General features: G+C 36.4%; 2 protein-coding genes and 1 non-coding gene across 4 annotated transcripts in view; 2 read left to right on the forward strand and 1 right to left on the reverse strand.

The window, feature by feature from the left end:
• The window catches only part of RPF1 (ribosome production factor 1 homolog), a 1,036,037-nt gene that overhangs the window by 28,049 nt on the left and 981,746 nt on the right, over nucleotides 1–26,242 (forward strand). The window lies entirely within an intron of this gene.
• Nucleotides 2,470–2,573, reverse strand: LOC126007484 (U6 spliceosomal RNA). Its single transcript, XR_007495049.1, has one exon. It is a non-coding gene; the product is annotated as a U6 spliceosomal RNA (small nuclear RNA).
• SPATA1 (spermatogenesis associated 1) overlaps nucleotides 5,446–26,242 on the forward strand; it is a 35,223-nt gene continuing 14,426 nt past the window's right edge. Inside the window, 8 exon segments of the mRNA XM_049771259.1 lie at nucleotides 5,446–5,475; nucleotides 6,918–7,024; nucleotides 8,944–9,061; nucleotides 11,640–11,702; nucleotides 11,791–12,019; nucleotides 13,247–13,252; nucleotides 15,086–15,194; nucleotides 16,333–16,393. Coding sequence (XP_049627216.1) covers nucleotides 5,446–5,475; nucleotides 6,918–7,024; nucleotides 8,944–9,061; nucleotides 11,640–11,702; nucleotides 11,791–12,019; nucleotides 13,247–13,252; nucleotides 15,086–15,194; nucleotides 16,333–16,393 — 723 coding nt within the window.

Raw genomic sequence — 26,242 nt, forward strand, 5'->3', positions numbered from 1 at the left:
TTAATTTTTAACAAAATCAATTTATTTTCTGAATTTTGAGGGGATATCTGAAAAGAGAACAATCTATTTTTTCTAAAAGACTTTAACCCCTCTGTTACTTTACAACAGCTACATATACCCTAAAAAGTTCCAAAACAAGACAATTATGCCATTTTGTCTACAGGAAAACCTGGATGGAAAATAAACTTACCATATATACCCAAGTATAAGCTGAGTTTTTCCAGCACAAAATTTGTGCCGAAAAACCCAAACTTTGCTTATACTTGGGTCATACAGGTTATGACACCTGTATGCACACTGAATCAAATGCACTTATTTAGTCTCCAGTCCTCTTCTGTCATCTGCTGGAGGGGGCGGTGTTTCAGCTCAGTCCACAAGTCACTGCTGAGCTGAAGAGGTAGGCGGCTGAACTGAACTGTTTTCCCACTGAACTATTTAACCCACAATATCTACACTTTGTATGAGACCGACAGCAGTGATGATGATATCTGCGAACTCAGTGATGATGACAATGTCTATGCTGTACCCTCACATCAGATACAGTTGAAGCTCTGTTTGGATATACAGAAGAGGAGGAGGAAGATGAGGAATCAAATTTTGAAGGCTTTTAACCTTTGTGATTTAACTTGATTACCTGTTAAGCTACGGTTTTCTGCACTTTAAAGTTTTAAAGTTATTGTTGCTAGTTTACAGTTTTTCTTTAGAAGTAAATATTGCAAAACAGTAAACCTACTGATTTCTCAATTATTGTAATTGTTGTGAGTATATATTTTTATTTTTGAAATTTAGCAGTGCCTGCTGCATTTTCCACCTCAGCTTATACTTATACTTGAGTCACTGTTTCCCCAGTTTTTAGGGTAAAATTGGGGGGTTGACTTATACTCAGGTCAACTTATTCTCAAGTATATATGGTAATTTCTCTATTGGTCCTTCCTACAAGTTGAGAGATTATAAATACTTAGGATGTTTGCAGTGCTTTTAGCATATTATATTTGTGTGTGGTGGCGTGGAAAATACATGCATAATGCTCCAGGCATACTCTTAACTCTGTACTAAGGAATCATTCCTGTGTTGCTTGGAGGTCAAATATGTTCCCAGAGATCAAACTGCCGAGGTTGGTCATGTACAAGACAAGTCTTAACCCCAGTTTTATCTTTCTGGCATCCATTAAACATGTTTATCTATTTACCTGAAATAGGCAATTCTTTTTTTGTTTGTTTGTTATTTTTTTGCTTTTTGGGCCACACCTGGTGACACTCAAGGATTACTCCTGGCTATGTGCTCAGAAATTGCTCTTTGGACTCCTGGGGATGTAACCACAGTTTGTCCTAGGTCAGCTGTGAAGGCAAACACCCTACGGCTGCGCCACCACTCCAACCCCTGAAATAAGCAACTCTTAGGTGTTTTAAATAATTTTATTTACAGATTTGCCATGAGATATATAGGTAGAACTCTATAAATATATATATTATTCCTTAAATTATTTTGATCAAAAATACTTCTGATCAAAAATATTGGCTTTCTGGCACCATCCCAAGCCTGACATGAGTTATCCCTGAATCTACAGAGCCAGAAATAAGCCCTAAGCAATGTTAGCTATGGCCCAAAACTAAAAAATAAAACATTGTTTTATTATTTCTCTAAAATGGATAGTGTAGTAGGACAATTTTCCTTAGAATAGTAGTAAGGCAGACCTTTATTGATTTGCCTTTCCCCCTCCCCTCCTCTTGTCCCCTGATTTGCTTAATTAGAATTTTTGTCTGGGAATCTGGAAAGACAGGGTACAATGGGTAAGATACATGCCTCGCATGTAGCTGACCCTGGTTCACTTGTTCCCCTGCATAGCCAGTGAACCATATTTTTCCTGAGTACAGAGCCATAAGTAGTCCTCAGCACAGCCATGTTTGCACACCCGTCACAGAAAGAAAATTGCTTTGAATTTAAGTCAGGTTTGTTATGCATCCACAGAAATTAAAAAAAAAACTAGCCTACTTATTTGCATACCTGTTAATGAGTGATCAAGTTTTGTAATTATTATAAATTATTATTAGAGAATTTTTATTATAGAAAAATTACCATGAGCACATTGTTAGATGTATATGCTATATATTTCTGAGTTGTACTCTGTTAAAAGACAAAATTAGTACTATGACAGAATGAGCCTTTGAATAGAAATGAAATAATGTGTACTTGTGAAATAATATATTTAATAGTCAAAATGACAAATAGCATTTTAAGTTTTAATCATTTTAATAATTACACTTTTAATTAGAAAGTAAATATAAAACTAATTAGAATAATTTAGGATCCAGGATATAATTTTTTTATTTTGATAATATTAAAAACAATTAGTGATCTGGTATTATTCCATACAACAATGAGAAGTATCAAATCACAAAAATTTTCAGGTTATTTTTGAAGGGAGATTTTGCTTTTATTTATTTTATTTGTTATGCATGTTGTACATTTAAAAATATGGAACGCTACACGAATTTGCATGTCATCTTTGCACAGGGGCCATGCTAATCTCTGTATCGTTCCAATTTTAGTATATCTGCTGCCGAAGCGAGCACTTTATTTTTTTTTAATCAATGCTGAGAGCCGCTCTCAGCAATGTCTTGGAAATGGAGCATGTGATTCCAGGGATTGAATCTAGAGCTCCCTCCTGTGTGTTAAGCATGTGCTCTAGTCCTTTGAACTACCTCCCGGCCTGAATTTTAAATTTTATAGGATTTAAATGATCATTTTTGGTATAAACCAATATAGAGCAATGATTTGAAATATTGAAAAAGCTTCCCTGGTAGTTGATGTGATTAGGATATTAAGGATTGTCTCATTTTGATAAAGTTCTTAGGCTAATTCATATCCTTATTTTACAATTTTTAGACACTTGCAATTCTTTTGTTTGTGTTTTTGGGTCACACCTGGCAGCGCTCAGGATTTACTCCAGGCTCTGTGCTCAGAAATCACTCCTGGCAGGCTGGGGACCATATGGGATACGGGGATTCGAACTGGGGTTCGTCCTGTATTGGCTGTGTGCAAGACAAATGCTTAGTGCTGTGCTATTGCTCCAGCCCCAAATTTTTGTGTTTTGTTGTATTTATTTTTCATAAATCACTTTAAATACTATCATTAATACAAATATTTGCCTAATGTAGACTGACATTTTTAAATAAATTTTTATTGTGATCGAAATGTATTACAAGTCTTTCACAGAATTATTTACAGTACATAGTGACAATGAATGAGGGGCATTCCCACCACCAATATTGTCCTCCCTCCACCCCTGTTCCCAGCATGTTTCCCACATCTCCCTCCATTACCCCCCCCCCCCCAGAATACTAGTGTAACTGGTCTCCACTTTACAGCTTGTTGTAGATTGGGTATCTATTCTGTTGTCATTGACTTGATTTGGTGTTCAAGTCTGATCTTTTTTTTTTTTATTTTCACTACATGTTCATATGACTGGTCCTGGAATCATTCCCCCCCCCTCAATTTATGAGGCTGAATGATTCAATTTATGAGATTTTGTTGGAGATTAAAAGGATAAGGAAAAGAGAAGAAAAAAATTTGGTAGCAATTACCAGAGAGAGAGAGAGAGAGAGAGAGAGAGAGAGAGAGAAGGAAGGAAGGAAGGAAGGAAGGAAGGAAGGAAGGAAGGAAGGAAGGAAGGAAGGAAGGAAGGAAGGAAGGAAGGAAGGAAGGAAGGAAGGAAGGAAGGAAGGAAGAAAAAAGGGAGGGAGGGAAGGAGGGAGGGAGGGAGGAAGAAGGAAGGGAGGGAGGGAGGAAGAAGGAAGGAAGGGAGGGAGGGAGGGAGGAAGAAAGAAGGGAGGGAAGAAGGGAGGGAGGGAGGGAGAAAGGGAGGGATGGGGGAAAGGGAGGGAGGAAGGAAGGAAGGAAGGAAGGAAGGAAGGAAGGAAGGAAGGAAGGAAGGAAGGAAGGAAGGAAGGAGGAAGAAAGGAAAGAGGGAGGGAGGGAAGGAGGGAGGGAGGGAGGAAGAAGGAAGGGAGGGAGGGAGGAAGAAGGAAGGAAGGGAGGGAGGGAGGGAGGGAGGGAGGGAGGAAGAAAGAAGGGAGGGAAGAAGGGAGGGAGGAAGGGAGGGAAGGAGGGAGGGAGGGAGGGGGGAAAGGGAGGGATGGGGGAAAGGGAGGGAGGAAGGAAGGAAGGAAGGAAGGAAGGAAGGAAGGAAGGAAGGAAGGAAGGAAGGAAGGAAGGAAGGGAGGGAGGGAGGGAAGGAGGGAGGGAGGGAGGGAGGGAGGAAGGAAAAATGCACCCTGCAAAAAAAATAGAACACCAAATAATATCCACACGAGTGAAAAAGAAAGAAAAAAGTGGAAGAAAAAAGAGGAGGAAAATAATATTAAAAACAGACAAAACAAAACAAGAAAAAGGAGTGCTGGAGTGGCAGGGTTTGGTATTACCCCACTTTTTTTTTTTCCATAGGCACAGTAAGTATTGGGAAATAAAGGGAATTCCCGTGGCCTAAGAGATTCAGGGTTTCTCCCCTCTTGACGAATACTTTCATGGCTCCATATATACTCTACCATATCCCAAGAGTTGTTTGTTTTTTGTTTTGTTTTGTTTTTGTTTTTGTTTTGTAGTGCCAGGAAACTTTCCTCTCAGTTATGGATGAGAAAATCAGGCCACTGATTTTGGTAATTGCGCAGGTCATGGGACAAGTTCTAGGATAGAGTCTTTACGGTTCTAGAGGTTCTGTTCTATCATTGTTGTTGTGTTCAGTCTTCTGTATCTTGTGCTCCCTGTTTTTGCTCAGTCTCTAGGATATTCATTTCCATGCTGTCCTCGTTGTTATATTAACACTGGCACAAGTTGGTGTCAGAACGATGTTATAAATCTCCCAATGGAGCTTAGTTTCTGGTGTTGTTGCCCGGAGCTGTATCAGTTTTACTTCTGGGATATGGGGTTTGAGATTGAATTAACACTGTTCAATCTCATGGAGACTGAGTTGTATCCACATGACATATTAGACTGACATTTTTATTTAAAATTATTGTCTACATTTTTATTATTATCTAACCCCAGGAAGAAATGCTAATGGTGAAGTGTTTACCATTAGTTTATTCATTTATGTAAATTCAGTCTCCTACTTTAAAATATGCTTAGTCAAAATCCATTATGATGTAAATTATCACTTGACTTTATAGGATGTATGTTCATGTCATGTCAGTGAAATTATCAGAACTGTTTACTAGTAGTATGTCTCTTTAATTAAGATAATAAGTGCATATATTTCTAAAATTTCATTATTTTAAGTCTGTGGTTTTCTTTTCACTTTTTGAACAAATCAGAGATAAGAACTGAATGGAATATTATGTTAAAAGAGTCAAACATTCACTATAATTTTATGAACTGCTACTTAAATGAAGAACGATATGAACACACACAATTTCAATTAACAGTTATCCTATGTAAACATTGGTGAATATGTCCATTAATCCAAGTCAGTCATCAGAGGTAAGAAAATTTTTTTGTACTAAAATTAAAATATATATAATTCTTTTAATTTTTGGATAAAACAATATAAATTGTTATACAGTATAATTAGGGATTTATTGTTTTGTTTTGTTTTGGGGCCACATGCCCATGGGTTATTCCTGGCTAAGCGCCCAGAAATTGCTTTTGGCTTGGGACGCTGGAATATCGAACTGAACTCTGTCCTGGGTCAGCCGCATGCAAGGCAAACGCCTATTACTGTGCCACTACTCCAGCCCCAGAGATTTATTTTTTAAATAGTTTATGACAATGTCACTATTGACTCTATACAGATATCTTGAACTGTTGGCTAATATTCTTTTATAAAAGTATAAACATAAAGTACGTATTTTAGCCTGAAATGTGTGCTTACAGTTCTCTCCCCTCTGGAGAAGCTCACATTTTTTTTTTTGGTCACAATTTAAGTTGAACATTCAGTTCAAGAATCATATGATTCCTATAAAAATTATTGTCATATTTACTTAAAATTTTAAAATCTTTCAAATGTTTAAAATTTATATTTTAAATATATAAAATATAATTATATTTTATTTTTAATATTTACTAAATAAAAACTTTATTAGACTAAAATGTAACAATATTTGCTTTAATTACACTTTGTCATATGTAGTCATCTAAATATTTTTTAAATACATAAGTAGTTGAGGGTACAGCAAAACATTAATAGGAAAAATGATGGAATATACAAGTATGTGCTAGGTAGAGCAACCATTTGGTAGACTGACCATTCTTTTTATTATCACTTGTGCTTCCTGTAGTTTTGGAAAACAACTATTTCTCAAAATAAAATACTTGCACTTTTTCAAGTGCTGAAAAGGAGCAATCATTACAACTCTGGTAGATGGAAAAAAATCATTAAGTGTAAGGATTCACAAGATTACACTAATGGAGTTATCAAGATGTGGATGAAAGGGAAAGATAATAATAAAACTGTGTGTAGTATTCAAGATTACTAAAAATACTGTATGTCAAAGACATTGGGGTAATCCTAGGACATATGCCTTATATTATTTCCACGAGAAAATTTATTCTAAGTATTAAGTGGCTAAAAAGAATAAATTTTGGTGGGTCTGGAGAGAAAGCATGGGTGTAAGGCATTTGCCTTGCATGCAGAAGGACAGTGGCTCGAATCCTGGCATCCCATATGGTTCCTCAAGCCTGCCAGGAGTGATTTCTGAGCACAGAGCCAGGAGTAAACCCTGAGCACTGCCGGGTGTGACCCAAAAACCAAACATTAAAAAAAACAACAACAAAGAATAAATGCTTGATTCTTTTTATTTTTTTGTTTCCCAAAAGGATGCATATATTTCATACTTATTTCAGTTCTAATTATTAAAATTCTAGAGATTATCAGTCTTTCCACTTAAAAATGTCTTAACTAATGTTCTTCTCAATTTATTCAGTTGGTGGAACTTCATGTTTATTATGTCCCTAAAGGATCATGGAACTATAAGTTAAATACTATTTCAATAGAAGTTATTCACGAGTTTATTTCAGCTGGATTTATAAGGTATTTTGTGTGTATAATACAGTGTTCTTAACAAATGAAAGAGCAATATTTTTCCTACAAATAAAAATATTTTCAGGAAATATGAATCACTAAATAGTGCTGTGGTATAGATAAATTAAACAATGCTAAAAATAGATTTCACTTAGCCAAATACTGCCACCAAGAAAATAATATACATCCTGTGTATTACTATGGCTATAAACAAAGAAAATTCAGAGAAAAATATTCTGAATTAGAAACCTGTTGAAAAACTGGTTTTTCAACAAACAAAATGGACACCACCAGCATATACACAATAAGTACTTCCTGACCTGTATACAATAAATACAATACATGTACACATGGAAATGTACACTAATTTTATATATATTTGCATTCTCTGAAATATGTGATGCTATGTAACCTAACAATTCGTTTTGTATGTTCTCTTGAACATACTTCAAATACTTGATAGTCTTCATTACTTTCTTAAATAACACTAGTCTTCTTTCTGTTTTGGAACATAACAAACTTGCCTTTACTTTAGGACTCATACTTAGTTTCTTTTTTTCTAGAATAATTTATTCTGCCTCTTTTAGATCTCATTACTCAAATATTTATTTTTTGTTTAGATCATTTCTAATCACTGTATTTTAAAATGAAGCTATCATAACTTGTTCTCTTCCCTGCTTTATATTTCTCTAAAACACTTAGAATATCATTATATTTTTCCTATTTTGTTTTTTTTCCTCCCTCTAGTTAATTGTAAGATCAGTAAGAGCAGATATTTGTTCTCCATTCTGTTAACTACCATATTTCTATCCTGATATGTTGGCCTGCCATTTTGAATCTGATTTATAAATAATATTTTTAATTAAATTATTATGTCTTCCACAAGATCCTAAAAAAAAAAAACAGAACTCAGAACAAGAGCAAAAATGGCAACTTTAAATTTTAGGCATTGAGGAATGAAGTACTCCTTGTGAACAAAGATATGGAATCTGACATTTAATCATCAAAGAAATGTTAAGCATTAATTCTAAAATTAATATGGCAAAATTATTCTTCATTATATGTATGAGCATATGTTTCCTAGAAAATTGTTATTTTTTAAAAATAATGTTTGGGGGCCAGAGAGATAGCATGGAGGTAAGGCGTTTGCCTTTCATGCAGAAGGACGGTATCACATATGGTCCCTTGTGCCTGCCAGGGGTGATTTCTGAGCATAGAGCCAGGATTAACCCCTGAGCACTGCCGGGTGTAACCCAAAAACAAAACAAAACAAAAAAATTATAATAAAATAAAAATAATGTTTGGAGGTAGATTAGAAAAGTGGATAATTATTTTCCTATTCAGTACAAAAAAGGATGTTCATGGATTAGAGAATTCAAAAAGTTAAGTGCATTTTTTGCATAGAGTTAGCTCTGGTTTGATCCCAGCATTGCACGATCCCATGAGCACTGCCAATAGTGACCCCTGAGCACTGACTTGTGAGTTTCCCCTAAAACCACTGAGTATGTCTCCCAAACAAAATTAAGCAAACAATAACTTTCTTTTTTTTGTTTTGTTTTTTTGTTTTTTGGGGCCACACCCGTTTGATGCTCAGGGGTTACTCCTGGCTAAGCGCTCAGAAATTGCCCCTGGCTTGGGGGGACCATATGGTACGCCCAGGGATCGAACCGTGGTCCTACCTTGGCTAGCTCTTGCAAGGCAGACACCTTACCTCTAGCGCCACCTCTCCGGCCCCAAACAATAACTTTTTATAAAGTGTTCATGTATAATCTTAGAGTTAAGTTTTATTTAAAAGGTATTTACTGAAGGCATAGAAAATACACAAAAATACAAAATAATACTAAAACCATATATGATACTTTAAATTAATATTATGCTTCATTATACTTGCCAAAGTTACCTTATAACATAATGCCATGATATTTCAGAGTATCTCCTGACCTTACTTTACAAGCCCTGAGGGAGAGACTGGTTGACTTTCTTGGTGAAGATGCTATTGCAGAAAAATTTTTATTTCTGAAATGCATTGGAAATAACCTGGCTGTGGTAAGTTTCTTTTTTCTTTACTTTTTTTTTTAATTTTTATTTTTATAATAATGGCTTACATATCTTTTACAGCAGTATTTTAGGTACATATCAACATTGAAACAGGGGAATACCCATCACCAAATTTGTCCTCCCCCATCCCAGTTCCCCTTCTGCAACCCATATACCCCACCATCACCCCCCGGGACTGCTAGAGTAGGTGGTCCCCTCTTTGTTTTTTTTTTACTTTTGATTAAACAAAAGCATATATTAATAAATTGTGTTTTCTAAAGGCTCAGACTCAATCATAATGAAAATGTTACTAGCAAATACATCTTCAAGAATAGATAGATTTATTTGTCATATTATTGGGTGCTAAAATGATGAGCTTGTTTTGCCTGTGAATTTCCTTAGAAAGAAAAAAAATAATAGAAAATTTAAATGAGATCACATAAGTAATACACTTATTTTAATTTAAATGTTCTTTTAATGTTTTAGTGTTTATTGTGGGGAGAGGACATACTTAACAATTCTCAGAGGTTACTCTTGGCTCCTTACTCAGGAATCATTCCTGGCGATGCTCTTGGAGATTATATGGGATGCCTGGAGTTAATCCAGGTTGACCAGGTATAAGGCCAATTGTACGAATTGTACTTACTAATTATAAGGTACTAATTGTACCTTACCAATTGTACTATCTGTCTGTCTCAGATCTTTTAGTGTTTTTTTTTTTAACACATACTTTTGTTATGGGAAAATAGATTCCTCTTGTTTCAAGCACAACTAGCATTATTTGGTGTGAAATTTATCTGATGCTAACACATTTTCTGACAATCATTGAACACTTTTGTTTGTAGTATCTATAAGCTATCGATAGGCTTTTTTAAAAAGTAGGGAAATTGGGGTCGGAGAGAGAGTATGGAGGTAAGCCGTTTGCTTTTCATGCACAAGGACGGTAGTTCGAATCCCGGCATTCCATATGGTCCCCGGTGCCTGCCAGTGGCGATTTTCTGAGCATGGAACCAGGAGTAACCGCTGAGCGCTGCCGGTGTAACCCAAAACAAACAAACAAACAAAAGTAGAGCGATTTCCTAATTAGAATTCCCAATATAATAAGCTTTCACATTTTAAAGTTATAGGGGCAGGGAAAGAAAGTAAAATTATTTTTTAAATTATTTTTATTCTCACCTCCCTACCTTTTTATTGCTGGTGGTGGTGCAGTAACCAGTGATAAACACATGCCTGTCTGTGTATGTCATTTCATTTTTTTTGCCTGTGTTGTTCACTGAGGGTCATAGGTTAGATTCCACTGCTTACCTACTTGGCTGTGGTGCTCACTAAGATTTGAACTCCTGGGGGCCGGGCGGTGGCGCAAGAGGTAAGGTGCTTGCCTTACCTGCACTAGCCTTGGACAGGACCGCGGTTCGATCCCCCGCAGGAGCGACTTCTGAGCACATAGCCAGGAGTAACCCCTGAGCGTCACCGGGTGTGGCCCAAAAACCAAAAAAAAAAAAAAAAAAAAAAAAAAAAAAAAAAAAAGATTTGAACTCCTTTAGTTGTAGTACCTGTACATATGCTCTCTGGAGTTTGCATTTTATATTGAACCACACATTTTATGGTTTTGCACTTTCCAGTGCTCATACACATACTTTTCAGACTTTGAGCTTACTGGTCAAACACACACACTTCTTTGTAGTTGTGGTACTTGCAGAGAGGGAGTACTCAGACACTTAACTATGATACAGTCAGAAATTATTTATGTTGCTAGGGATTGCAGGGAGCACAATTGTCAGGATTATCAGTAATGTTGTCAGGATAATGCTCAGCACACATGGAACACCGGGGATTTGAGTCCATGACTATCCATTTGCAAAACAGGCAGAGCACTATTTCTCCCATGGTGTCTGGTTTTTTATCTTTATATAAAGTTTATTTCTTAAATTAGGATTTTTCATTTTGAGGGGGGTATTTTGGCCACACCCAGCAGAACTCAGGGCTTACTGAATGTTCAGGGATTACTCCTAGAAGTACTCAAGGGATCATCTGATGTGCTGGGGATCCAACTGAGGTTAACCACATTCAAGGCAAGCACCTTAACTCCAATACTATCTCACCAGCCCCAAGATTTTCTGTTTTTAAATTCTTTAATAGTACTTTCTGTTCCAGTCTAGTTAAGGGAAGGCATTGTTATGTGCTTATTAATGTGACTATTTAAGATCTGCCATTATAGTCTTTGTGTGCAAGAACTTTTTCAGTTATAACTAGCATCTAACAAGGTACTTAGAATCATTTGAATATTTACTGAAGTTAAATTATTGTAGCAGAAAAATAAATATTTCACCCCAAAGTACTACTTAGTGCCCCTTCAATAGCACTACTTTGGGGTATTTTCTAAGTACCACTTGACCTCAGTAGTACAACTTTGAGATAAAACATTTATTTTTTTCTAAGTACCACTTATTTAGTCATCTGATTTTAGAATTAATTATCATGTCAAGTTACATATACTTTCTTTGGGAAAATAGTAGGGGTAAAAGCAATTTTAAAACATAAAGAAAGTTTTCATATTGTTTGTTTATTTATTTATTTATTTATATAGGTTAAGACAAATCAGGAATCTGAACTGAAGCTTAAATCATTTGCTCCTCCATATATATGTAATGTATGATTTTTAGTGTATTCTAATTTTTTTACTTACTATTTTCCACATTACAGAATAATTAAAAAATATTTTTCCTATGTATTTTTAGGCTCTTCAACCAGAATTATATTTGCTTCCTATAGTAGATCATTTGGGAAATGTCTTTTCAGCATCAACTGAAACTTCTTTAGATGACCAGCTGATCAATAATAATGTTGCTGAGGATGATGGAATAATTTACAAACCAATGAATATATCTTTATCAAATGAAGAACCTGGAACAGATTCTAGTCTTTTAGAAAGTACTGTGAAAGATCTTGATTGGAATCAGGAAGAAGGTGATTCCAACTGGGAATAGGGAGGCAAGGTGTTTATTATATACATTTTAGTCATCAGATATGGTAGCAAATTCTGGGCAAACCAAATCATATGATTATGGGCAAAAAAGAAAGGAAACTACAATTCAGTTCAATTTGGGCCTCAAAATAATGGCATTGCCTTGTCGGAGAAAAAATTAAGTATCATGCTAAGATAAAAATTAAATCCAAACACTGTGAACTATAAATTTATGTCTAAGATAAAGTTATAGCTAAAGGAAAAGAGAAAGTGATTATTACATATAACATTTCTATTAATTTCATGTTTCCAAGATAGCCCAAGTAGGTAGAGTCTATGATGTGGGAACTCAGAATTTGATCCTGGACACTGGATGGCTCTTTGAGCACTACTAGGTATAGCTCAGGTATCCTCAGCATGAGAGGACCAAAGTAATATTGCTTTTCTGGGTCAGAGCACTAAACTGACCCACAACCAGAGTCTGAGTGTTGCTAGGAGTAAACCCTACCCTTCTCTCTACAGAAGCAGCAGCCTCTACAAAATTTGTTCTAAGTAGATGGGAACAATAGTACAGCAATTAGAGAATTTGACATACATATGGCCAACAGGGTTCAATCCTTGACTTCCCATCTGATCTCCTGAGCCCTACCAGGAGTGATCCCTGAATTTAGAGTGAGGATTAAGCCCTGGACACCAGTGAGGGAAAGAAATTGTTTTAGAAATATTAGTAATTATAGAAAAGGAAATAAGTATAGGGGAATTAATCAAAGAACTTGAGTTCATGACTGGCTTGCAGTAGTCCCTCAGTTCAATTCCCAGAACTTTATGACCTGCTAAGTACTACCAGTTGTAGCCTTGGTGGCTGCCAGCACTGCCTGACCTATGCAGCATTGCATTTCCTGGCCAAGCATTGAACTATCAGCCCCACAGAGATTAGTTGTGCATGACTGATAGTCCTCAAGACTCCCTAAACATGGTTTGGAAGGCTCTCCCCCACTACACACAAAAATGTCAAATAAATATTGACAATAATCTTACCATTCAGAGAGAACTTATTAGTATTTTGGTAGAATTTGGTCCTGTTATTATTTTTCAATTCTTATTTGTAATGTCATTTTTAAATGTGAAAAAGAAGTCATAAAAATAAAATTTTCTTGTAAAACTTCTTAGTTTAGAAAATATATGGCATTTCATATCAATAAGTATAAGTTTACATTTTTATTTTATAGGGGGGGGTTGGGGCCATACCCAGTTATGCTCAGGGGTTCCTCCTGGCTATGTACTATGAAATCGCTCCTGGCTTGGGGGACCATATTGGATGCTGGGAATCAAACCCAGGTCTATCCCTGGATGGCAGCGTGCAAGGCAAACACCCTAAAGCTGTGCTATCACTCTATCCCCTTTTTTATTAGAAGCTTTAAAATTACACAATCTGCCTTTAAAACATCAATACTAAGACATCAGTGTTCTGTAAATGACATATATGAGCAAAAGACTCACAAACTTGGCAATGTTAATGCATTGGCTCCCCACCACAAACACCATCACCACTGGAGAGATTTTTTATTAAGAAAAAGGTTGAGGAGGCTGGAGAAAGCACAATGATAGGGCATTTGTCTTGCATGCAGTTGGATGGTGGTTAGAATCCCGGAATCCCATATTGTTTCCTGAACCCACCAGGAGTGATTTCTGAGCACAGAGCCAGGAGTAATCCCTGAGCACTGCCAGATGTGACCCCAAAACCAAAATCAAAAAAAAAAAAAAAAAGGTGGTGTCTTACTACTATTTAAAATGTCATTTTGAAAAATTTATGACAAGATTTTACAACTGAAGTGCCTATATTAATTAGTTTTAGACAGTTGATAATAAACACCCAGTTGGAACTGTTATCATAATCTCACATAAAAGTTAGAAACCGGCAAAAAAAACCAAAGTAGTAATTATTTTCTACTGGGAACAAAAGAATATATGGCCAGAGGAAAAAAAATACAATTTGGAAAACAGTTTTATTCTAATAACAAAAAGGTATTATCTTGGAAACAGCTATTAATGTTTAAAAAATAATATGAAAAAAAAATAATATGAAAATTGTATAAAATTATATTGAGTAAAATGTTATATAGCACTATTCATAATGACAAAAACATAATATAGGATTAGATAAATTATGCGACAAAGGAATTCTATAATAATGTAAATCTAGGGGCCAGAGTGATAGTACAGTGATTGCACGCAGCTGACCCAGGATGGACCTGGGTTTGATCCCAGCAACCCGTATGGCCCCCAAACCAGGAGCAATGTCTTAGTGCATAGCCAGTAGGAACCCCTGAGCATCACTGGGTATGGCCCAATGCCCCCAAAATAAAACAAAAGTGTAAATTTTTTATTTTTATTTATTTTTATTTTTAATAGGCTGAGTTCATGTTTTTTATATGGGAGACCTGGGTTCAATCTTTAGCACCATATTGTTTATCAGGCATTGCCAGGAGCAACCCCTGAGCACACAGCATAGAGTACTCCTAACACCTCTCTCTGGCTGTGGCCCTCCTTAAAAAAAAAAAAAAAAGGAATATTTGTGAATGAAAACATGAAATAGCAATGACATTAAGAGCTTTATATTTACTTCATTATTTTTTCAGAGGAGGTTTCCTAGAATACTATTTCAAAAGATACTTTTGGCAAAAACATCCTGAAGTCCATTAAGTTTGAGTAAAGACCAACTTATTCCTGTCTTGTAGATTTACATTCTACATAATAACAATGACATCATAATAACAATGCTCTGACCCAGAGCATTTCATCCTCTGGTTGTTTGTGTATAGTCATATTTTTAGTAAGATGGCTTAAACCAACTTTTCCCAAATTAAATTATAGCAAAAGTTCTTTTCTTATAATCTTAATGTTTCATGAATTCACTTTGTGAATTGTTCACTTATGTTGCATATAGTAAAAATTATAGAGATTCTGAATCAGAAAACAAAATTACAATTTTTAATGAAGTTTTAGTTTTAGTTTTCTTAATACTGTGAACTTTATTTGCCATAAATGAACATCAGTATCCGCTGAAGGAGAAGATAATTCAGAAGAAAACAAGACTGAAAAATATCAAAGTGAAAATTCTGATTTGCCCAGATCATTGGAAGATTCAAAAAATAAATATATTAGAAATGAAAAAAGGTAATTAATATTGATACTGTTTCCAAATGTCATAATCTAAACTATAAGAAAATTTGAGATATTCATAATTTTAAGGATTGCAAATTAAAGATGAGTAAAGTTAGTGATTGTTTTATTGAAACTACCTTGTTCTAATCTGCCCTTCATCAATAATAGCTTTATTTGTCTGCTTTAGGTCTTTTTGTTTATTAGCAATGGCGTTTTTGCTTGCTTTTGTTTGGGAGACACCCATCAGTGTTTGGGGCTTTTTCTAGTCCTGAGATCTGAGTTTTCACTCAGTAGTGCTCCAAGGACCAGGTAGTTCTGGAAATCACTAGCTCTCCCATGCAGAGTATGTGCACTAGCCCTTTGAGTTATTTCTCTGGCCCTCCTTCTGCATAATGAGGGTTAATTTATTGCTTTAATTTATTCTTCTGTAATTCTTTTTCCATCAAGGGCCACCTCTGACAGAAAGTTTTCTGTCTTTAACTTTCTTGGAACTAACTTCTATCTCCAAGTCTTTGTTATAAATAAATTAATCAATATTATTGACTTGATATTTGCATAATGTCTTTTAAAATTAGTATTTATAGAAAAGCTTCTGAAATTAAGGAATTTCATAAACAATAATTCACAAAAGAACAATAAATAACAATTTATTTTTAAGTTATTTTACCTTGATGAAGATACTGGACTATATTATCTATACTAAATATGATTAATGCTAATCATAAGAGATCTTGAAAGATTTTGTTTGTTTGTCTTGGGGTCACACCCAGCGATGCTCAGGGGTTACTCCTGGCTTTGAGCTCAGAAGTAGCTCCTAGCAGGCTCGGGGGACTATATGGGATGCTGAGATTTGAACCACCATCTGTCCGAATCAGCTGTGTGCAAGGCAAGTGCCTTACCACTGTGCATCTCTCTGGCCCCAAGATCCTGAAAGATATTATGATACAAGTCTCAGGATTACTTAGAATTGTTAATTTTGGGGTTGACAGAATAGTAAATTATTATATATTTATATTTAATATATATTATTTATATATTTATATAAATTATGTTATATATTTATAGATATTTTATATTTATATAATATAAAAAGCTAATATTCATGGATTTTTATTTTAATATTACTTTTAAATCTATTATTTCCTTTAAGTCCTTTTATTTGGAAAAATGAAGATGATAGAGTTTGTATCATTAGAAAAGAAGACAATCAGGTATGACAAAAATTTTTGTTTAAATGTGGCATTCATTGCAAGAGAATATTTATATTGAATTTTGAAGTAATTGATTAATGTCTGGATAATATTGTTTAAGTTTTTAAATCTTGAATGTCATGTGGGCGATTGGGAGATACAATTCAAGAGCTTAAAGGAAGGGCCTAGAATTTTGTTTTTTCTATTTTTTGTTTTTCTGGGTCACACTCAGCAGCACTCAGGGGTTACTCCTTGCTCTATTCTCAAATCTCTCCTAGCAGGCTCAGGGGACTTTATGGGATGCCGGGATTTGAACCACTGTTCTTCTGCATGCAAGGCAAACGCCTTACCTCCATGCTATCTCTCCAGCCCCAGGGACTAGAATTTTAAGCCTGAATATGATCACAGGGGTCTTTAATTTGTGATAAATCATTGAGATGCATAATTTTATGTGTGATACTTTTATATTTAAATTTTGCTTCATAATATGAAAGATTAAAACTCCCAAATTAGGACTTGGGAAATATCCTTGTATGTTACTGCTTTGATCTCCAAGTACCCCCATGGTCATTCCTAAGCACAGAACTAGAAGTAAGCCTTGAGCAGCATCATCAGGTGTGACCCAAAAACTGCTCACCCTTTGATTAAAATAAAATAAAGAATAGAGGTAAAAAAAGAAATTTCAGGATGCTGCAATTCAGTGACATTTCTGGGAGTTCATGAAAGTAAACATTAAAATCAGTTTCAGTATCATTCTTCAGTTACCAGTGAGAATTAATCACATGATAGCTTTCTTGATTATTGTGAGAAATTATAATATGCTACTCTATTCACTTTAAAAAATCAAATAATCTGGGGCTGGAGTGATAGCACAGCAGGTAAGCATTTGCATTACACACAGCCAAGCCGGGTTCAATCCCCAGCATCTCATGTGGTCTTCTGAGCCTGTCAGGAACAATTTCTTGTAGCCCCTTAAGAATAGGCAGAACATACAGGGCTGAAATGCAGGGCCTTGTGACAGGCACAGTACAAAGCTATAAAAGCAGGCAGACTTGAGAATTCAATGTTAACCATTTAAGACTTAAGGCTACCAAACAGAGACCATAATCAAAGCAGGTAGCCCCGAGAATTTTCTGTACATTTCACCTGCTGGAGATAGGTTCCATTATCAGTACATCCCCAACCTGATGAAGACAGAGCTCATTATCTGCACATTCCATCTCACCTGCCAATGGATCCTGTTATTTATCCTGTTCAATATATCTACCTCTTATTGACATATTTATGAGTGGACTGTGCCCACAAAAAAGTATTTAAGTTGGGTCTTGAATTTTAGTAAATGGAATTGGATTTGCATCTGAAATCCTTTTCCCACCTTTTTCTGTCTCTATGTCTGTCTTTGTCTGTCTGTCTCCATGTCTGTCTCTTTGTCTTTGTGTTTGCATGATCTCCCTCCAAGAAAGAATAACCACATCTTAATTTGTGTGTCCCTGCAATTTATGAGTGCAGAGCCAGGAGTAACCCCTGCGTGCCGCCAGGTGTAGCCAAAATCCAAAAATAATAAATTAATTAATAAAAGAATAAAATAATCTGTATCTGTTCTTCTTGAATAGTTGTTATATTGCTGATTTGAGAAATAATTTATTCAAAAATTTATCTCTTTAGTTTGGCCAACTTCCATTTTACATCTTTATGTTGTTTTCCTGTTTTGTTGTTTTTGTTTTTGTTCTTGGGAAATATCCAACAGTGCTGGAGGACCACGCCACATCAGGAATTGAATTTAGGGCTCCTGCATGCAAACCATTTACTCCAGACCCTTGAATAATTCCAAAGTCATTCTGAGCTCTGCAATCCCAGTTTTTCCATTTTTATTCTGGTTTTAAAATTTTAATTTGTAGGTTTTATACTGAAGCTTAACACCTCAATTAGTGTTGATTATTTATAGTTCATATATATTTGAAATATTAAATTGTACCCTATTTTTTGCCATTGTTTTATTTATTTTTTTTGCTTCTTTTTTTATTTTGATCATAGTGGCTTACATATTGTTGACAATGATATTTTAGGTACATATTTACATAAAATCAGGGGGGATTCCCATCACCAAATTGTCCTCCCTACACCTCCGTTTTTGTCCTACCACCCATATCCTCTTCCCTCACCCCCAGGGTAGCTAGAATATGTGGTCTCCTCTGTATCTAGCCTACTGCATAGTAGTCTTGCACCTGTTTGGTCCTGGTGTCTCCCTTGTTTCCCCTTCTAATTGGGGGGGGGCAGGACTAGCTAGTTCAAGTTACGTGGTTTTGTTTGAAGGAGAGAAAAGTAATAAACGGGGGTAAAAGTCTAATACGCCGAAAATAAGCGGAATTCTTCTAGAGGCTCTCAACATCGGTTTGAAAAACGAAGGAGAGAAAAAAGGTGAAACATTCCACCAGTACAAAAAGAAGTGTCAAATATCCCGTGAGGACTCCAACAATAAACACAAGCACCAAAAAAAAAAAAAAAAAAAAAAAAAAAAAAAAAAAAACCACACACAAAAAAAAAAAAAACCCACAAAAAAAAAAAAAAAAAAAAACAAAAAAAACAAAAAAAAACACACAAACACACACAAAAACGCCATGGTCTTGATATAAGAAACATGGCATAGCATACAAAGGAAGAACAGAAAGGAAGAGAAAGAATAAGTATAACTGGGGACAACTTCAATTATCACACCCAAACAGAGAAATTGACCAAAAATAGATAGGTAAATAAAAAATAATAATAATAAATGAAAATAAAATAATATATATAAAAAATAAATAATGTTTTGTGCTTTTTGTTTTTTTCCCTCCTGCCCAGGCACAGTAAATATTGGGGTCATTCGAAAAGGAATTCACTTGGCCTAAGAGATATGGGGTTTCTCCGCCCTTGGAGTGTAGTGTCATGGGATCAACTATAGACTCTGTTCAGGATCATTTACTCTCCCGGTGGTGCTTTTGTGGTGTTTGTAAGACCTCTGCTCTGTCCTGGGTGATACTATCAGGCCTCTGTGTCTAGGGATGTCAGTATCTGCACAGATCCTGCGGTGGGAGTTATGATGAAGTCAGTCTTTGTGGTTCTAGAAGTTCTGTTCCATCAGTGTCATTTTAATTCATCTTCTGTGGTTGGTGATCTTGGTCTTTGCACTGAACCTAGGATGGCACCTAGGACAGTGTCTTTCTTTGTGCTTCCAGAAGCCCCATTCCGTTACAATGGTCTCTGCCAGACCTTTGGAACTGGGGATCATGTTTATTGTGCAGATCGTAGTTCAAACCCTAGGTTAGGGCTTTTTTATTGGTCCCAGGCTGTATACAGTCTGGTCATGGTTCTAGCAGCAGTCATCTGTAACTCGCAATCTTGGCTTTTGGGCCTACCAAAGGGTGACAAGTCTTCTGATTTTGTCTTGTCGTTAGCTGGAAAGGTAGGATAACCTGCACTTAGGTCAAGTTGTTCCCATTTTCTTCGTTGTCAGGATGTCATATTAGAGCTGGCATTTGTTGGTGACCTCGCAGTATTGCGGCTGTCCCGGATGGGATTTGTTTCCTGTAGCAGTTGTGAAGAACTGTGCCGTTCCTGTGTCTGGGATCCAGGGTTCAAGGCTGGATTGATGGTATCTAAACACCTGAGGTCTAAGTTAATTCCACATGACATATTTTCAAGGTAGGAGAAATCCCTCTATTGTAAACAACTATGAGTTCCTATCTCTAATAGATAAGAGCTCTCTTTTTTTTTATATATATATGTAAGAATTCCCCTTTTTTTTAGTGTGCCTTTGCAGGGGGAAATGGTGCTACATTATATTGTTGGTGCATTTGGGGGTGGTCAAAAGGGGAAAACAGAAACAGGTTACATACCCAAAAAAAGATGAAAAAATAATAAACAGAAAAAAATAGGTAATAAAAATGTATGTGCTTACATATGTATATGTAGGCCATATTTTTTTTTTAAATGAGGTAGCAAAGTATTTAAAGGACCAAAGTGATGCATAAGACTATCTTACATTTGGAGAAAAGGAGGTAAAGAGGTGGTGTGATACAGTTCTTATGCTTATGTTAGAAATACAGGTTTTCCCATTGTCTTTTGGGTTTTTCTTGTGGTGTGTGGGTTCCCAGGCGTCTTTCCATCCCATCCCCAGATCTTCTTCAGATTGGCAAAAAATTTGTGGCAGGGAGGTCCTGGAAGAGATCTTGCATTGAGGATACTTTTAGACCTAAGTCCAGTTTCAGGTAACAGTCCACGTTAGGGGGAGTTGGTGGGGAGGGCCACGCAGCATGGATCCGCAGGGGAGTTGGCTGCCTTTTCTTGCAGGAGACGAGGTGTGGGTTTGACTGGGTGTCCTCTCGACTGGGTGCTGGGTAGTGGTTCGTTGGGGTAGGAGGTCAATCTTGATGCCTAATAGATTAAGGACTGAGGGTGGAAAGTTTTAATATGGCGGGAGGTCTGTATGGGATTGAGGGGTGAAGGGATAGTTGGATTTCCAAAGGGGGAAAAGGGGAAGGTATATGGAAGGGGTAGGAAGGGAGAAAAGAGAAAATACTTTAGAAAGAAAGGGAGAAGAGAAAAGGAAAAAAGTAAAGAGAAGAGTAGAAAAGAGAGAGAAAAAGAAAAAAAGAAGAGAAAAAAATAAAAAAAGAAAGTAGTGAGAAGAGAGGAGAGAATAGCAGGGGAATGCTAGTTTGCTTGAATGTGTTCACAGAATAGAGCATGTAGTTTAATTCTGTATGTCTCAGTTACTGCTTCGGTGGTCTGGTCACCTGCTTCCGTTCCTACAAGAAGGTGTAACCTAGAGATAAAGTGTATGTTAAAGAGTTTTCTCGGGGCCATCTCATAGTGCAAGCTAGGAATGGTATCTCGTGTGGTATCCCGCGCTGCCATCTTAGTTTATCCGCCATTTGTATTCAAGGATGCCTGTGGATATAAAAGCTGAGAGGTTATATTAAATATTATAAGATAAAGGCATTAAAACGTAGAGTTATGGGATGATTCCATTGGAGACAGTGATTTCCCGTGGTGTTCTTTACCTGTGTTCCTGAATACTATCTCTAAGTGATTGTTGTGGGCCTTTGTCGTGGAAGGTTGATTACATACCTGTTCTCTCTACGGTGCAGTTTTTGGTGTTGCTGTTTTCTTTGTGGAATAATGTGTAATCAAGAGTTTGCGTTGTTCCTTTTTCAAGTATTTTGGGCACTGCTCCTGAGTATATGTTGACTATTGCAGTGTTTGGAGTTTCTACCCTGTTAAACCGTGTTATTTGATTGTTGAGTATCAGTTGTGTATAAGATGTGTGTTCTGGGTGCTTCAGAATAGTGCTACCATTCTGTGTTTCTCTTTTGTCTTCTGACTTACTTTGTTTAATATAATATGATCTAGGTCCATCCATGTTGCTGCAAAGTCTGTGATTGTATCATTTCTGACTGCCATGTAATATTCCATTGTGTATATATACCACATCTTAATGATCCATTCATCTGTTGTTGGACATCGAGGTTGGTTCCAAGACTTGGCTATTACACTGAGTGCTGCGATAAATAGTGGGGTGCACATATATTTTGGAGTGAATGTTCTTACCACTTGGGGGTATATACCTAGGAGAGCAATTGCTGGGTCAAATGGCAGCTCAATTCTGAGTTCTTTGAGTACTCTCCAGACTGTTCTCCATAGGTGTTGGACAAGGGGGCATTCCCACCAGCAGTGTATGAGAGTTCCTTTCATACCGCATCCCCGCCAACAGAGATTGTTCCCATTATTTTTAATGTGAGCCATCCTCACTCGTGTCAGGTGGTATCTCATTGTTGTCTTGATTTGGATTTCTCTGATGATGAGTGAAGGTGAGCATGTTTTCATGTGTTTGTTGGCCATCCTTTTGTCTTCCTCAGAGAAGTGTCTATTCATTTCATCTCCCCATTTTTTATGGCTTTATTTGGTTTTGGGGGGCTCAGCTTTCTGAGTGCTTTGTATGTTCTAGATATCAGCCCTTTATCTGATATGTCGAGTAAAAAGATTTTTTCCCATTCTGTTAACTGTCTTCTTGCGTTAAGTAGGGTTTCTTTCGCCATGCAGAAGCTTTTTAGTTTGATGTAGTCCCATTTGTTTATGTTTGTTGCTAAAGTTCTTGCCAATGGTGCTCCATTCTCGAAGACCTTTTTGATATATAGGTCTTCGAATGTTCTGCCTATTTTATTCTCAATAAACTTTATAGATTCGGGTCTGATTTCAAGGTCTTTGATCCATTTTGAGTTGACTTTTGTATAAGGGGTGAGGTATGGGTTGATCTTCACTTTCGTACATGTGGTTTTCCAGTTGTACCAACACCATTTGTTGAATAGACTTTCTTTGTTCCATTTCAGGTTCTTGCCTCTTTTATCAAATATTAGTTGGCTGTATATCTGGGGGTTTATGTCAGGGAATTCTGTTCTGACCCACTGGTCTGAGGTCCTGTCTCTGTTCCAGTACCATGCTGTTTTGATTACTATGGCTTTATAGTATAGTTTCAAGTTAGGTAAGGAGATGCCACCCAGCTTCTTGTTTTTCAGTATTTGTTTGGCTATCCTGGGTCTTTTGTGGTTCCAGATGAATTTTGTGATTGATTGTTCTATTTCTTTAAAGAATGGTGTCTGGATTTGGATAGGGATTGCATTAAATCTATATAGTAGTTTGGGTAGGATAGTCATTTTGACTATGTTAATTCTACCTATCCATGAGCATGGGATGTTCTTCCATTTCTTTAGATCATCTTCAATTTCTTTCTGGAGTGTTTTAAAGTTTCCCTGGTATAGGTCTTTCACTTCCCTTGTAAGGTTGATTCCTAGGTACCTGATATTTTTTTATACTATTTTAAATGGAATTGTATTTTTAATCTCTCTCTCCTTGACTTCGTGGTTTGTATATAGAAACGCTACTGTCTTTTGTGTGTTGACTTTGTATCCAGCCACTTTGCTGTACTGGTTAATTGTTTCTAGGAGTTTTACTGTGGACTGTTTAGGGTTTTCAATGTAAATCATCATATCGTCTGCAAATAGAGATAGTTTGTGTTCCTCTTTCCCAATTTGGATTCCTTTGATTCCCTTCTCTTGTCGGATTGCTATTGCTAGGATTTCTAAGGTTATATTGAATAAGAGTGGAGAGAGTGGACAGCCTTGCCTAGTTCCTGACCTTAGTGGGAATGCTTCTAGTTTCTCACCATTAAGTATAATGTTGGCTGTTGGCTTTTCATAGATAGCTGTAACTATCTTGAGGAAGGTTCCTTCTAAGCCTATTTTACTGAGTGTCTTTAACATGAAAGGGTGTTGGATTTTGTCAAATGCCTTCTCTGCATCGATTGATACGATCATGTGGTTTTTGTCTTTCTTGTTGTTGATGTGATGTATAATGTTGATTGATTTGCGTATGTTGAACCAACCTTGCATTCCTGGTATAAATCCCACCTGGTCATGATGTATTATCTTTTTGATAAAGTGCTGGATTCAGTTTGCTAAGATTTTGTTGAGTATCTTTGCGTCTATGTTCATTAGTGAGATTGGTCTGTAGTTTTCTTTCTTGGTGATGTCTTTGCCATCTTTGGGAATGAGTGTGATATTTGCCTCATAGAAGGAGTTAGGGAGCATTCCTGTTTTTTCTATGGTTTGGAAGAGCCTATGGAAAAGTGGTAGTAAGTCTTCTTGGAAAGCTTGATCGAATTCACCTGTAAATCCATCTGGACCTGGGCTTTGTTCTTAGGGAGTTTTTAAATTACATCTTCAATTTCCTCTGAGGTGATTGGTCTGATTATGCTTTCTAGATCTTCCGTTTCCAGTCTTGGAAGAGGGTTTTTTTCCAAGAATCTGTCGATTTCTTCTGGGTTCTCTAGCCTAGTGGAGTATAGTTGTTCATAATATCATCTCATGATATGTTGTATTTCTTGGGGTTCTGTTGTAATCTCTCCCCTTTCATTAGTGATCCTACTGATTTGGGTGTTTTCCCTCTTTTTTTTTTTTTTTGGTGAGTTTTGCCAGCGGTTTGTCTATCTTGTTTATTTTTTCAAAAAACCAACTTCTGGTCTCATTGATTTTTTGTATTGATTTATTAGTTTCTATGTTGTTTATTTCTGCTCTGGTTTTTATTATTTCTTGCCGTCTGGTTGTGGTTGGATTTCTCTGTTGCTGTTGTTCCAATTTTTTGAGGTGATCTTTTAAGCTGTTGGTTTTGTTATTTTCCTGTTTCTTGACATAAGCCTGTATTGCTATGAGTTTCCCCCTAATTACTGCTTTTGCTGTGTCCCACAAATTTTGACATGTCTCTTCGTTGTCATTTGTCTCAAGGAATCTTTTTATTTCTTCCTTGAGTTGTTCTTTGATCCAGCTGTTGTTGAGCAGCGTGTTGTTTAATCTCCAGGTATTAGTTTTTCTCCATTGCTTCTTCTTGACGTCAATTTTGAGTTCTGTTGCATAGTGATCTGAAAGGGTACTTCTAATGATCCTTACCTTTATGGTCTTATATAGGTTGGCTTTGTATCCTAAGACAGGGTCTATTCTGGAGAAGGTTCCATGTGGGCTTGAGAAGAATGTGTATTCTGCTTTCTGGGGATGGAGGGCTCTATATAAGTCTATTAGCCCCAAATCTTCTAATTTTTCATTTAGAGCTCTTATTTCTTTGCTATTTTTCTGTTTGGTGGATCTGTCCAGTGGTGATAGTGGAGTATTGAGGTCCCCTACTACTATCACATTTCCCTTCATGTGTTTCTCCAGGTTTACGAGCAGTTGCCTCACATATGTTGCTGACTCTACATTAGGTGCATAGATATTGACCAGGGTTAGTGTTTCTTGATCTAATGTTCCCCTGATCAGTAAGTAGTGACCCTCTTTGTCTCTGATCACTTTCTTGATGTTGAATGCAATTTGGTCTGATATAAGAATGGCTGTCCCTGCTCTTTTTTGTTTTCCATTGGCCTGAATAATTACTTTCCATCCTTTTATTCTAAGCCTGTGCTTATCCTGTATCTGTAGGTGTGTTTCTTGCAGACAGCAGAAGTCTGCTTTATTTTTCCTAATCCAGTTCTCTACTATGTGTCTTTTAATTGGAGAGTTTAGTCCATTAACATTTAGGGAGATTATTGAGAGAGATGACTGTTGTGCAGTTGTGTTGTGTAGGGTGGTTTTTGTTACAATCGGGGGTTTGGATTGTGTAATTCATCTCTGAGCAGATCATTTAGGATTGGTTTAGTTTGCACAAATAGTTCAAGCTTGTTCTTGTTTGAGAATGTTTTTAGTCTATCCTCCCATATGAATGATAGTTTTGCTGGGTATTGGACCCTAGGTTGGAAGTTTCTTTCATTAAGTCGTTTAAATATGTCATTCCACTGTCGTCTTGCTTGAATTATTTTGAATGGAAGATCTGGTTTGATTCTTATGTCCCTACCTTTGTACTTGAGATTTTTTTCTCTCTTATTGCTTTAAGGAGTTCCTCTTTCTCTTTATTTTTTGCCATTTGGATTACTATATGTCTTGGAGTTGTTTTATTAGGGTCTATTTTATTAGGGACTCTTTTCACTTCCTGGATTGGCATTGAGGTTTCTTTCCAGAGAGTGGGGAAGTTCTCTGCTATTATCTCTCTGACTACTTGTTCTTCCCCTTTCCCTATTTCCCCTTCTGGTATACCCACAATTCTTAGATTGTTTCTTTTTTCCTTGTTCATTAGATACTGGACTTTTCCTTCCAGTGCTTTGCCTTTTATTTCTTTGTTGGTTTCTTGATCATTTTTTGTTTGCAGTTTTCCTTCAAGTTCTTCAATGTGTTTCTCCAACTCTGTGTTTCTGCTTGTAAGGCTTGTTACTTTGTCTTTTAATTCCTTCATTTCTTTTTGTATGGACTCTCT

The sequence above is a fragment of the Suncus etruscus genome, chromosome 4 (genome assembly GCF_024139225.1).
Source record: "Suncus etruscus isolate mSunEtr1 chromosome 4, mSunEtr1.pri.cur, whole genome shotgun sequence".
NCBI lineage: Eukaryota > Metazoa > Chordata > Mammalia > Eulipotyphla > Soricidae > Suncus > Suncus etruscus.